This window comes from Suhomyces tanzawaensis (genome assembly GCF_001661415.1).
Source record: "Suhomyces tanzawaensis NRRL Y-17324 unplaced genomic scaffold CANTAscaffold_3, whole genome shotgun sequence".
Classification (NCBI taxonomy): domain Eukaryota; kingdom Fungi; phylum Ascomycota; class Pichiomycetes; order Serinales; family Debaryomycetaceae; genus Suhomyces; species Suhomyces tanzawaensis.
The window spans coordinates 1665275-1677964 of NW_017963638.1; the positions used below are offsets into that span (position 1 = coordinate 1665275).

Genomic DNA, 12690 nt, shown 5'->3' on the forward strand with positions numbered 1-12690 from the left:
GGTGGAAGTTGTTTTGAGTTTTGAAAATTCGCGGGAATGGCCATGTGACTACTGGTCACGTGGTGGGTCTGGCTAAAACAGGATCACAAATCGTCCTCACTAATTCACCAATGATTAGAACAGCTTTTTCAAGGACAAAGCCCTTGAGTGCCCTCCGCCGCTTGGCTACCGCCTCCCAGACGGTCCCAGCCTACCAAACCACCGTCTTGGAAAACGGGTTGACCGTGGCCAGTGAACTCATGCCTGGAACCCGTACCGCCACCGTCGGAGTATGGATTAATGCTGGTTCCAGAGCCGACAACCCCAAGAGCAGCGGCACTGCTCACTTCTTGGAACATTTAGCTTTCAAGGGTACCAACAAGCGGACACAGCTCAACCTTGAGCTCGAAGTCGAGAATATTGGGCTGCAAATTAATGCCTACACCTCCCGTGAGAATACCGTTTACTACACCAAATGTCTCTCTAAGGACATAGATCAGAACATCGACATTTTGAGTGATTTATTGACCAAGTCGAGGTTGGAAGAAAAAGCCATTGAAAACGAACGTCATGTGATTCTTCAGGAGTCGGATGAAGTGGACAAGATGTATGATGAGGTGGTGTTCGACCACTTGCATGCTGTCACCTACAAGAACCAGGACTTGGGAAGAACCATCTTGGGTCCTCGCGAATTGATCAAGACCATTAATAGACAAGATTTGGTCAACTACATCACCACAAACTACAAGGGCGACAGAATGGCCCTTATTGGTGTGGGTAACGTGGACCATCAAGAATTGGTACAGAAAGCAAAGAAATACTTTGCCAATATTAAGATTAGTGATGAACCATTCTCACAGGGTGGAAACGACTTACCCGTGTTCCACGGAGATGAAATCCGTATTCAGGATGATTCATTACCATCTACTCATGTTGCCTTAGCAGTGGAGGGAGTTTCGTGGTCTGCACCTGATTTCTTTACCGCCTCGGTGGCTAATGGTATAGTCGGAACATGGGACAGATCTGTTGGCATAGGCTCCAACTCTCCATCTCCTTTGGCAGTAACTGCTGCTACCGGAGGACCCGGTATGAGTCCTATAGCAAATTCATATATGGCGTACACAACCTCCTACGCTGATACTGGCTTAATGGGCATTTACTTCACTGCCGAAAAGGATTCCAACTTGAAGTTGTTCATTGATGCTGTATTGAAGGAATGGGGTAGATTGAAGTCAGGTGATATCACAGAAGACGAAGTGGAAAGATCCAAAGCACAATTGAAGGCTTCATTGGTCTTAGCTTTGGATGACTCTACCTCTATTGCTGAGGATATCGGGAGACAATTGGTGAATACAGGTTACAGATTAGATCCAGAGGACGTATTTAAACGTGTGGAAGCCATCACCAAGAAGGATGTCATTGATTGGGCAAATTATAGACTTAAGGACAAACCTATTGCATTATCTGCAGTTGGAAATGTGAAGACCTTACCCTCTCACAGCGAAATCCAAAAAGGAATGTCATTGTAGTTGAAGCTACAGATCCATAGATTGATTCCATGCGTTATTCGTCTGTATATACATGTACATATTTATACAATTACTTCTGTGAAAGTAAATCCTCCGTGTCACCATTTTCCTCTTCAGCAGGCTCCTCTAACACATCACCCTCCTTGATCAATTTTTGATCGTCTGGTACACGTTTCATGATTTCTGGAGCAGGGAACAACTTACCAATATTATCAATCCATCTTCTCCTTTTTTCTAAGAGACCTCTTAAACCACTGTTAACAGCGTGCTGTTGTGGGGTTGGAGTAGCACCCGGTTGCTTCTTCTTCTTATTTTTACCCTTGAGTCTTTTGATGTAAGCTTGGTCCACCTGCTTGTCCAAATCATCTAAAATTGTAGAGTATTCTTGATATGCAATATGCTCTTCCACAGAAGGTATCAATTTCTTCTTGTTAACTCTATTTCTGCTAGAACTTTCTCTGAGTTGTTTTTGGAGTGCTCTTATTTCTGCACATACCTCATCATCTTCCTTATTTCTAATCCAATCATCATCATCAATGATACTAGAGCCCTTTCCTGAAATACTAGATTGTGAAGAGTGGCCTTCTTTCAATTTCAATTTAGCCTCCTCTTCTGAATTTGGAAGATTCATGAAAATACCAATATATTTTAATTCTCTTTTCAAGCGCTCTTCCACAGAGTAAAAGTCGTTTACTTCGGTATTCAATCTGTAGTCTTCTCCACTGTTAAGCTTTGTCGCAACTTCTTCGTCGTTTGTAGGTTCCAAAGCCTTTTCATTCTCGTTATCTGAAGCCTTTTCAGACTCTTCATCATAGTCCACGTTTGCTTCATTATTTCCCAAAATAGCTGAGATCAATCTAGATGACAAAGGACCGCATGATATCTCTTCAGTATAAAGCATCTCATCACTCAATTGTTCAATCGATCCTTTAGGCTTATACGAGTCTCCTAATAAAGGTTGGTAGGCTGGAGAATTCAACTTGGTGCTCAAGGAAGCATCTTCATCTATCCATACCTCTGAATATAATGGCCCCAACTTCGGTATTATAAATGGTGTCACATTTGCATCGTAGTCAGTCTTCTCGAAACCAGGAGGAAGAATATCCTCCTCGTTCAAAAAATCCAAATCTTCGTTAGTGAAAGTTCTGAAGTATGGCTCAATATAAGTTTGATATGTTGTAAATTGGACTTGGTTTGCAGGCGGCTTACCTTTAGAAAAGTCAATATTTGGGATCTGGCCAGGGAGTAAATTCTGCAAATCACTTTCTGGGTAAGATGAAACACCATACTTCTTTTTTAAATATTCCTTCCCGTGGGTTTCCAAGCCATTATTATCCTCGGAAAACAATCCCAACTGTTCTATCGTTCTTGTGGACAAGGTCTGCGAAGTTACGAATTCGGACTTTGGATTTTTGAGTCTTGTATCGTTATTTTGGGTATAAGAACCTGACTGGACAGGAGGAACGGGGTCATCTTTGGAGTTAACTCTCTCCTCGTTTCCATCTGTTTCTTCTATATTTTCTTCTTTGAGAGTATCCGGTTCTTCTTGATCCTCTGGCTGCTGATTTGAGCCGAGTTTTCTTCTTTTGACATTAATAGTTTCATCGTCGTTTTCCAAATCGCTTGCAACGCGCTTGGCTTCATCCCTGTTTTCATCCAAAGTTGCCTCGGTCTCAGTTTTAATTTTTGCCTCTAAAGTTTCAGTATCAGGATCTTCTCCCTTGAGGACTTTCTCTATTTTGCTCAAAACCACTTCATCCACTTGCTCTACTTCATGTAATTCGCGACTGAGATTCTTCAAAAGCTTGTTCAAATTTGATAAGGTGTTCAAATTGGGTATGTCTCTGATAGAATCACCATCAAGCAACCCGACTGAGACATCATACGTGAGCTTGAGCTCATTTATAATGTCATCGAGTGTGGTGGATGCGGAATGTAAGTCATTGGACATCGTGTGTGTGGAATGATTACTTGTGTTCTATGGCTATTATGTTCCACCTGACCAAGGTGTGTATCCGTTGCAAAAAATGAGCCAAAACCGATGCTATCCGGTGTAAAATGGTGCTTTGGCACTGGTTTTTTCGCTAATTCCACTATTAAACCCCTTCTGAGTCTAGAGGTACTGCTTGAATGGTTGAATAGCCGGCAGTTTTGATGTATCGGGTAACTTCGTGGATTATCGTCGTCGATGTTGATTTTGGCTTTGGCAGGGTGTGCGCGAACAAACGACGCTGGCCCACGCGTGAGTCTAATCACCATCTGGAGAACGGGGGATGTATCTACGTCTCTTTTGTAGTAAGCCGCTGACGATAAGAATGTTCATGGTGTTCGGACACTGGCAGTAAATCTCACACTACTCTCTTAAGGGTAATGTGGCCCTTTCGGTAAATTATTATCCTCAGAAGAATAAGCCTCTCACTGTGAGAGTAGTTAGGCGAATTGACTCCTGAGATAAGTGCCATGATGGAACAATCTCCAAAATGATATAGCCCTACAATTTCGCCTACAGATGTATCACTCTCTTACTATGTACATTACGCCCTCTGGGAAATGGGCAATGGCTCCAGCATCTATCTGTCTATGGACTGTAGTTGATGACATATTCAATGTCCTTTTGCTTCTTGACTTTCTCAACCAACTTTTGCACCACCGAGTGCTTCTCAACAGGAGCATCTTGTGGTCTCTTCCAAGCTTCTGGGAAAGTAGGGACGGGCTTTCTGGCGTGGTTTCTCATGTGACGAGCATCCACGGGAATGTCAGCAAAGTCGTTGGTGAGATCCTTGGCCTCGTTCAAAAGCTGGTTGAAGGTGTCGACCAACCAACGAACGTTTTGCGAAGCTTCGGGGAATTGGGAGCTTCTGAGTCTGAACACATTTGTGTTGAGGTTGAGCTTGTTTCCAGCCAAAACCTTGAACTTGTGGAGCTGCTTGTCATCCAAGCCGAGCTCTTCAATTTGCACATGGAGACTGACCTTACGGTTGAAATCATTGGTGCTTTCATCAGTGAAGTCGGTATTATAGGTGATCTTGAGGGGGGTGTTAGACTTTGGTTGATATGGTTGACGGAACTTGGCGAGCAATGGCATTTCGTAGGCACTGATACGGGTGAGATTCTCAATACGACGTTTTTCGTGGGGAGTTTGACCCTTGTTGGCCACCAAGATGTTACTCTTTTTGGCAGGTTGACCCTTGGTCTCGTTCTGCTTTTCAGTCAAGAATCTTTCTTTAAAGTTATCGATTTCGTACACGTATTCCAATGCAGGTGCTGGTGCACGGGACAATTCTTGCATGGTGGACAAGATGGCCATTCTTTCTTCATCGTTAGGGTTATAGTGTTCTCCTAACTTGGCCTTTCTGATGTTATGCAATTCGAAAATTTGATCGGCTGGAAGTCCTTTCCATTGGTGAGGGTTAAGGTAAAGCCCATCTGCTGGCTTGGAGTAGAACCGCAAGGCTGGCCTTATGCTTCTTATAGATCTCATTGTGGTTGAAGTCTTGTAAATCAGAGTGTCGAAAATTTCAATAAAAATTTCTGTCACGAGAATTAAGTCACGTGTAGCCTCATCTGGGACGATCAAGTCAAAGGGCAATTAAAGGGCAAAAGCAATCCCGAATGTGATATTCATCGAATGTAAATGATCCTGAATCAGACCGCAACCTTTGGTGAGGCCGTAGTCTACATAAATGTTTCTAGTCTATCCTATCTTGGTCTATATACAAGATTACTTGATTAATACACGTGATCTGTATCATCTGACCCAATATGTGCAATTGAGAATATCTATAGTTGCTCGAAAGACTTGTGAAACCAAACGTTTGCTTTGCTAACATGAGCTGGGAACAAACCAAATTTGCATTGAGTGCCAGATCAAAGGGTACCTACCTTATCACTGATGAAGTCCTTTCCAATATCCCACAAATCAAGAACTATAAAGTCGGACTTTTGCACTTATTCTTACAGCATACCAGTGCTGGGTTGACATTGAACGAAAATTGTGACCCTGATGTAAGGGAAGACTTTACCAATTCCATGGACAGAATGGTTCCTGAGGGAGACTTTTACATCCATGCTGATGAGGGTCCGGATGACATGCCAGGGCACGTCAAGAGTTCTACCATCGGTGTCAGTTTGAGTATTCCTATCAGCAATGGAAGATTGGCTCTCGGCACATGGCAAGGAATCTACCTTTGCGAATTCAGAACATACAGGCATACCAGAAAGATTGTTGCAACGATCAATGGATCCAAGGACTGAGAGTCATGCCTGTGACCTGATATGTATATAATGGAATGCAATGAACTACTATACCAGTGTAGTCTCTCAATTATGACGATGACAATATCTCTCGGGTTATAATTTAGCATTGAGATTCAGGTGTTTCCAAAGGCACTTTCACTTGGGATTTGGATAAGTTTTCGTAAATATCAATGCTGTACTTTCTCAATATATCCTCTTTCTCCTTCTCTACTTTCTCAACGCGCGATCTCAATTCGTTCAATTTCTTGGTCAAGTTGTCGTTCACAAGATTCCACCAGCCGTTATGACGCGGACACTTCCTCTTATCTTGAATACACAACTTGTTTTCAAACCAGTCCTGGTCGGTTTCGTCCGTCAACTTTTTTTGAATTAGATCAGTGAAGGTGGTTTCCAATTCGGAATTCTTTGTTAACTCCTCCAATATGGACTTGAATGGCGCTGCATCGCCTTTGACTTCATTCAACGATTTGTCGTACAAACAAATATCGATCTTCTTTTGCCTTGTCTTTTTCTTCGATGTGACCTTTTCTTCATTCTTGTCTGTCAATTTATCGTTGATGCCTTTCACGATTTCTTTCAATAATACCAAGTACTCGGTCTTTCTATTGTAAAGCTCGATCGAATTATCCAAAACACCCAATTTCGTGTTTATTGACGCTAATTCTTCTCTCACAGATTCCGGGAACCTTGATATATCCTTAGTCTGCTTAAACTGCACCACTTCTTCTAGTTCAGGAAACAAGGCTCCGAGATGCAACAATGCCTGGTGGGTTTCTGTGTGCTTCAACACCTCCTTGATGGTTGAGGGCTTCAAGTCGGCGGTCGAGTCATTCCTGCCCACCAATTTTTCCCTCATGTAGGTGATGCCGTGGTTTTCACTGCAGTATTTGGAGTTGGTTCGGATAGGCTCGAAGCACCAATCCAAGCGACATTTCCTTTTCCACTTGGTAGTGCCCTTGCCTTTCCAGTGGCAGAACTTGCAGTAGAACTTCGACACCAACTTAGAGTACTTTGCATTCAAGTTCATGCACTTGAAATGGAACCAGTCTTCACACCCATCACACGCGATCATCAACTCGCCATGGTCCGGCTTGCGGCACACGCAAAATACCTCCTCGCTGTTGTAGTCGAACTTAGCTGCGTTCTGGTACTTCTTGTACTGTCTAGCCAACTCTTCTGGCGATTCCAACTTCTCTTCCAATTCATGGGGCAGACCAGCTCTTTTGAGCTTTTTGGACGGCTGGAACTTGGGTGAGAGTCTTCTTCGCTTGAGGTCGTGATCTTCCCCGTTACGGCTATAGGCTGTTTCTGACATGTATGCTGATGCTGATGGTGGTGTTGATGAGGATTATTCTTTATTTGGGCGCGGTTGAATTACCAGACACTCCGCGCGTAATGGTTCCATAATTACGAGAAGAGCTATAGATAATCAGCATTAGACCAAAGACCAAGAGACGAAGGGCCAAAAATAGTTACTTCACTGCTTAGATCCTCACCAGACTCTAGCCAATCATCGTATCCAACAGCCGTGAAATCAGCTTCGTTATCCATTATTAATTGCTAGATATCTACCCGAGAGTCTATCTTATATCCCCAGTCATTAAATGGATGCAACGTGCCCCATATGCTCGAAGAGCGTCAGCAGAGCCCTTCTTGAACGGCATGTCAATAGCTGTCTAGATACCCAAGAGTCTGCCAACGGGTCCCAAGACCAGGAAGAGGTGGTGATTGTGTCGGAGGATGTGTCCAAGAAACGGAGATCAAATCCTCTTCTATCGTTGGGGTTGAAGATGGACTCGAAGAAGCCAAAGGTAGACAAGGGGACAAAAAATAGACCCTCCTTGACCAAATTACTTATAGAAGAACGGAGGTTGAAGAAGGAAAGAGAAGATAGACTTGCTAAAGGCGATCCTGGAGTCTCGTCCGATCCCGACTTCCAGGGCTCCCAAGATCACCTCTCTCAAGCATCTAAGGAACCAAAGGTACATACCCCAACAGTCCAGCATATCCAAAATAGATCCACAAATAATGAAGCAGGGCAAAATCAAGAAATTGACATTTCACAAGATCCACAAAGCATCCATACAGTCATTAGCGCTTCCCCCGAAACTAATAAGGCCATATCTCAAGTTCAGACCCCTCCAAAGCGGTCTCTAATCTTGCAGAAAAGTGAAGAACTAGCTCAATTGCGACGTGAAGCGAGCATCCCATTAGCACAACGGTTGAGGCCAAAATCTTTAGGTGACTATTTTGGTCAGGAGAAGCTCTTGGGCAAGAATGGTTTGTTGAGGAATATAATTCAGGCGGATCACGTACCATCCTTCATCCTCTGGGGAGTTCCAGGTGTGGGGAAAACTACATTGGCAAGAATTATTGCAAGCAATTCTTCCAGTAAGTTTGTTGAACTTTCGGGCTCTCAAAGTAATTCAAAGGACTTGAGAGAAGTCTTCACCCAGGCAACAAATGAAAAGTCGTTAACCGGTAGATCCACCATTTTATTTCTAGATGAAATTCATCGATTCAATAAAGGTGTGCAAGATTTGTTGCTACCAGTCATTGAGAAGGGTGTGTTGACAGTGATAGGTGCCACCACCGAGAACCCTTCCTTCACGCTCAATAATGCATTATTGTCACGGATGCATACATTCGTAATGGAACCTTTGAGCACTGAAGCAGTATCCAAGGTAATTAATCGTGGTCTTTATCAAGTCAATAGACTCAGAAAGAGTTTGTACAAATTACATTTCATTTCATTGAACAAAGATGCTGTCAAGTACTTGGCTGAATTAGCAATGGGTGATTCAAGAGTGGCTCTCAATTTGTTGGAGTCGGTCAATGCATATTTTTCAACTGATGAGTTTTCCACGGCCAACAAAGATAGGACAGGTGTTGTTCATCTTACTGCTGAAATGCTCAAACCTTTATTAAGCTCCAGAAATTTTCACCAGATGTATGATAGGGTAGGTGAATCGCACTACGATACAATCAGCGCATTTCATAAATCTGTCAGAGGCTCCGATCCAGATGCTGCTGTTTTTTACCTTACAAAAATGTTATCTGGAGGGGAGGATCCTATGTTTTTAATCAGAAGAATGATAGTTATTGCTTCGGAGGATATTGGATTGCGAGATAGCTCGTGCTTACCGTTTGCAGTAGCAGCTAAGGAGGCTCTAGAGTTCGTTGGAATGCCTGAAGGAGAGATTATCTTGGCCCATTGCGCTGTGAAATTGGCAAGAGCACCAAAGTCCACCAAATCATACCGTGCATTGCGAACGGCACAAGCATTGTTAACTGAGCATCCGGAATATACCAAGCTTCCGATACCACTCCACATACGGAATGCTCCAACCAAACTCATGAAAGAGTTGGGTTACGGAGAATCGTATAGATATAACCCGAACTTTAAGCATGGCAAGGTACATCAGAGCTATCTTCCACCCGAGTTGGAGGGAACCAAGTTTGTGGAAGATGTGCATCTTGGGACACAGCTTGACGAGAATGTGCTGGAGGATGCTTACAAGAAAGCCGAACAATTAGACAAAGAATACAAGGAGTTCAAGAAGAAAAAGAAGAATGAGCTCAAGCAAAAATATATGCATGCGTTACGGCAACATTCTTATGATGAGAACTTGCCCAAAGAGGCCCAGCCAGAGTACTTTGATGGTAACGAAAAGGATGAGTATTCAGATGATCCCGACTGTACGAATAACTTCAGTCACCCCTACGACGAGTTTTTGGATCGGGAATCACAGCCAGAGTATTTTGGCGAAGAGGATGTCCATTACGACCCAGAAATGGCTGATCTCTAGTATTTGTCTGGATCTTCCCTTAAGTAATGTATCAGTTTTTGAACGATTAATGCGTCAACCATGGTCGCACCAAAAAATCAATTGCCCCACTACTTATCGATCACATGAATCAGACGAAAACACTAAGATCATCATGTGTGGCAGGTTTGCATTGGGAGTGGTAAGTAAGATGGCAAGAAGCGAGTTTTAGCATAGAGGTATAGCTCTTATCTGGTAAGAGTACTAACGTTAGAACGCCAACGATCTACCTAGTCAGTTCCACCTTACTGCCTTGTTAGGGAGAGGAGATGCTGGAGAATTGCAGGCATTAGAAAATGGCATCTATCAGGCAAACATCGAAGGCTCTGAAGGTCAACTCAATGCCCAAGTGGATACACGCAACTTCACCAATTACAGAGAGTCGTACAACGTGGCACCAACCAATACTGCCGTAATCATCTACGTGGATGAAAACAAACACGATGCAGACATCAGATACGTGATGGAATCACTGACATTTGGCCTCGTGCCTTCTTGGGCTAAGCCCAATGATAAGACTCCAGTGGGAGGCGAGGGATCCGATGCACCACCATACTCCAAAGAATTACAACGGTTCAGTGGAAGATACTTCAATTGCAGAAAAGAGACATTGGCCGAGAACCTGGCTGTCTGGAACAGCAGTCGCAGGAAACATAGATGTGTGGTTCCAATCCAGGGCTACTTCGAATGGCTCAAAAATTCAAGTGAAAAAATTCCACATTTCGTACATTCAACCAAAACTCCTATCATATACTTAGCTGGGTTATATTCCCACAACTACAACTATAAGGACAACTTTAACATTAATGACCAATACTTGTCATCTTTCACTATTGTAACAGGATCGGCCCTCAAGTCCGATACTCACGATTTGTCGTGGCTTCATAGCAGAAAACCAATATTTTTAAAGCCTGGTACCAAAGATTGGAAGGACTGGCTTGATCCCAAACAAGATTGGCTGGAAAGATTACTCGATACATGTTTGAACTCCATTTCAAACCCAGCCTATGAAGATGTTGAAGGATATCCTGTGAGTAAGGACGTTGGATATCCTGGAAACAAAGGACCAGAATTGTTGGAAAGGCAAAAATCACCTCAAAAATCAATCACTCTGTTTTTCAAACGCCCCAGTGATGAGGATGACAGAGGCTCCAAGAGACATAAGAAAAATTATGTGAATGAATTCAAGGTGGAAGACAAATCACCAGAGCAAGAGGAGAAAATGGGCAACAAAATGACTGCAAAGCAAGAAAGCAAACCTTCAGTCCCAATAGAAACGGAGACTGGAAATACTTCTTCAGGTGTGAAGAAAGAGGAAGAGGGAATAAAAGGACCTGAGAAGCATGTCCAAGCAAGTCCTCAAAAGAAAAGGCTTCAATACACCTCGAGGAAAAAAGCAAATGACGTTAAACCCATACACCTGTATTTTAAAAGCCAAAAATGAATACCAAGATTAATGAAAGTACATGCATCATGTCGAGTCATTTCGGAATTGAGGCATAATTAAAAAAATGTATTATTTAGAGAATTTAATGAACATTACGTGACACCAATAGTTGAAGTATAGCAGAAATGTAGATAATACCAGCTGTCCAACTAGCTGAGAAGAACACTTGCCCAATTATATTTTACATCTTAGTTGATTGTTAGCTACCTGAGAATTTTCCATCATTGTTAAATAGTTTGACACCTTAGGTAGCTACTAAACCGTAGTGATGCAGAACTCATGTAGAACCCTGATGAATGATAGCCGTTGGTAAGTACTAAATCGTGGAAAAACATGTTGCGATAAATGAAAAATCCCGATGAAGGAGAATATCTCCGTTAATACAAAAGTTATGGATTGAGTACCCATTTTGGCGTTTATAGAACCAAAATTTGTCGCTCCAATCAACGCCTCAAGGTGAAGTGATTTTAATACCAATTTTCCAAATCCCCTAAATTTCACAAAAAAATACATTTTAATACAAATTTCTAAACATATTACAAAATATGATCATAAACTAATGAGCAACAAGAGCTGCGATTAAAGTATCCTGACAACGTAAAAGTAGTAACAACCAGTGTATGTACACTTTGTGAGAGTATTGATCCGAGACATTAGACGACTATCCAGTGTTTCTTGATTCTGTCCACAAAACGAGAATAGAGGGCTATTGTTTGTTTTCAGAGAGCCAAAGAAAGCCACAAGCTAATTAGCTTATACGGGCATAGGATTTTATTACTATCCACATAATTATACAGCATTATACGGCTGGAAAGTCTAATCTAGTCAAGGGCCTAATTAGCTGATCTGGGAAAAAGCTAAGAAGGATCCCAATGTTAGTAAAACTGAAAAAATATAACATTATTAGCCAACTTCAATTTAACCTGTTTCAAAAGATAATGATAAGCTAATGTTTAAAGGTGCTATAGTGAGTTATTAGTAAGTGATGATGTTTAGAGGAAGTCTCAAAATCAAGTTTATTGCGAAACAGTGTGAGACCTACATACATAGTACTTTCTTTGGCTGCAATCACTACTGTGTTAGCTATAGACTGGACACAATGGTTAACAGAGCATGTTACTTCTGCCAGAGGTAGTATACTTCTAGCGGCAGGAGTGGCATTCCGATTGTTGCCGAGGATGTATATAGCAATTGCCGGGAGGAAATTCAACAACCGGGCCAAGGTATTTATAATTTGGATTTTCAGCGCGTGAAAGCTTTAGTCAGAGTTACTGCGGCTTTCAGTGTGTCCGCAGCTGATCGGGAGTAGCTATGGGGTGGTATAAGCAGCGACTGCCACAACCATGTGAATAATGTTAACGATGTAACTTCTTATCATTCTTGACCTGCTTGTTTATCTTTTTCCCGCAAGGCTAATAAACTCCTGATTATAATTCATACTCCTCTGATACTTCCATTATACTCGTATCATACCATTAACACACTTTTATCCGTTTATATAATTGTGCTTACGTAATCTTATACGTAAATTTGTATATTGTTCTCCTCCACAACAAAGTTCAAGATTTAGGCAACTTGTCCGAGTGGTTAAGGAGAAAGATTAGAAATCTTTTGGGCTTTGCCCGCGCAGGTTCGAATCCTGCAGTTGTCG

The 12690-nt window shown here is 42.3% G+C and overlaps 7 protein-coding genes and 1 non-coding gene across 8 annotated transcripts; 5 read left to right on the forward strand and 3 right to left on the reverse strand.

Moving 5' to 3' along the window:
• Positions 1–110: 110 nt before the first annotated feature.
• On the forward strand, positions 111–1508 carry MAS1 (Mas1p; the record flags this gene model as incomplete). Its single annotated transcript, XM_020211625.1, has 1 exon — positions 111–1508. One exon carries the CDS (start codon positions 111–113, stop codon positions 1506–1508), a length of 1398 nt encoding a protein of 465 aa, XP_020065471.1.
• A 35-nt stretch (positions 1509–1543) lies between these two features.
• NGG1 (histone acetyltransferase) lies at positions 1544–3696 on the reverse strand. Its single transcript, XM_020206949.1, has one exon. The coding sequence runs from the start codon at positions 3457–3459 to the stop codon at positions 1579–1581; it is 1881 nt and encodes a 626-aa protein (XP_020065472.1). The 5' UTR covers positions 3460–3696; the 3' UTR covers positions 1544–1578.
• A 390-nt stretch (positions 3697–4086) lies between these two features.
• On the reverse strand, positions 4087–4989 carry CANTADRAFT_5991 (mitochondrial 37S ribosomal protein mS35; the record flags this gene model as incomplete). Its single annotated transcript, XM_020210799.1, has 1 exon — positions 4087–4989. The coding sequence occupies one exon, from the start codon at positions 4987–4989 to the stop codon at positions 4087–4089; it is 903 nt and encodes a 300-aa protein (XP_020065473.1).
• Positions 4990–5336: 347 nt separating this feature from the next.
• CANTADRAFT_48782 (uncharacterized protein) lies at positions 5337–5762 on the forward strand (the record flags this gene model as incomplete). Its single annotated transcript, XM_020209626.1, has 1 exon — positions 5337–5762. One exon carries the CDS (start codon positions 5337–5339, stop codon positions 5760–5762), a length of 426 nt encoding a protein of 141 aa, XP_020065474.1.
• Positions 5763–5919: 157 nt separating this feature from the next.
• Positions 5920–6951, reverse strand: SPP1 (Spp1p; the record flags this gene model as incomplete). Its single annotated transcript, XM_020208788.1, has 1 exon — positions 5920–6951. A coding segment is annotated over one exon (1032 nt), but the record flags the coding sequence as incomplete, so codon positions are not given.
• Positions 6952–7188: 237 nt separating this feature from the next.
• CANTADRAFT_79872 (ssDNA-dependent ATPase) lies at positions 7189–9538 on the forward strand (the record flags this gene model as incomplete). The annotated part of the gene is made up of 2 exons (XM_020211220.1): positions 7189–7747; positions 7883–9538. Coding segments are annotated over exons 1-2 (2034 nt in total), but the record flags the coding sequence as incomplete, so codon positions are not given.
• A 169-nt stretch (positions 9539–9707) lies between these two features.
• On the forward strand, positions 9708–11036 carry CANTADRAFT_21586 (putative peptide hydrolase; the record flags this gene model as incomplete). Its single annotated transcript, XM_020206714.1, has 2 exons — positions 9708–9734; positions 9807–11036. 2 exons carry the CDS (start codon positions 9708–9710, stop codon positions 11034–11036), a joined length of 1257 nt encoding a protein of 418 aa, XP_020065477.1.
• Positions 11037–12608: 1572 nt separating this feature from the next.
• CANTADRAFT_t101 lies at positions 12609–12690 on the forward strand. The gene has a single exon. It is a non-coding gene; the product is annotated as a tRNA-Ser (tRNA).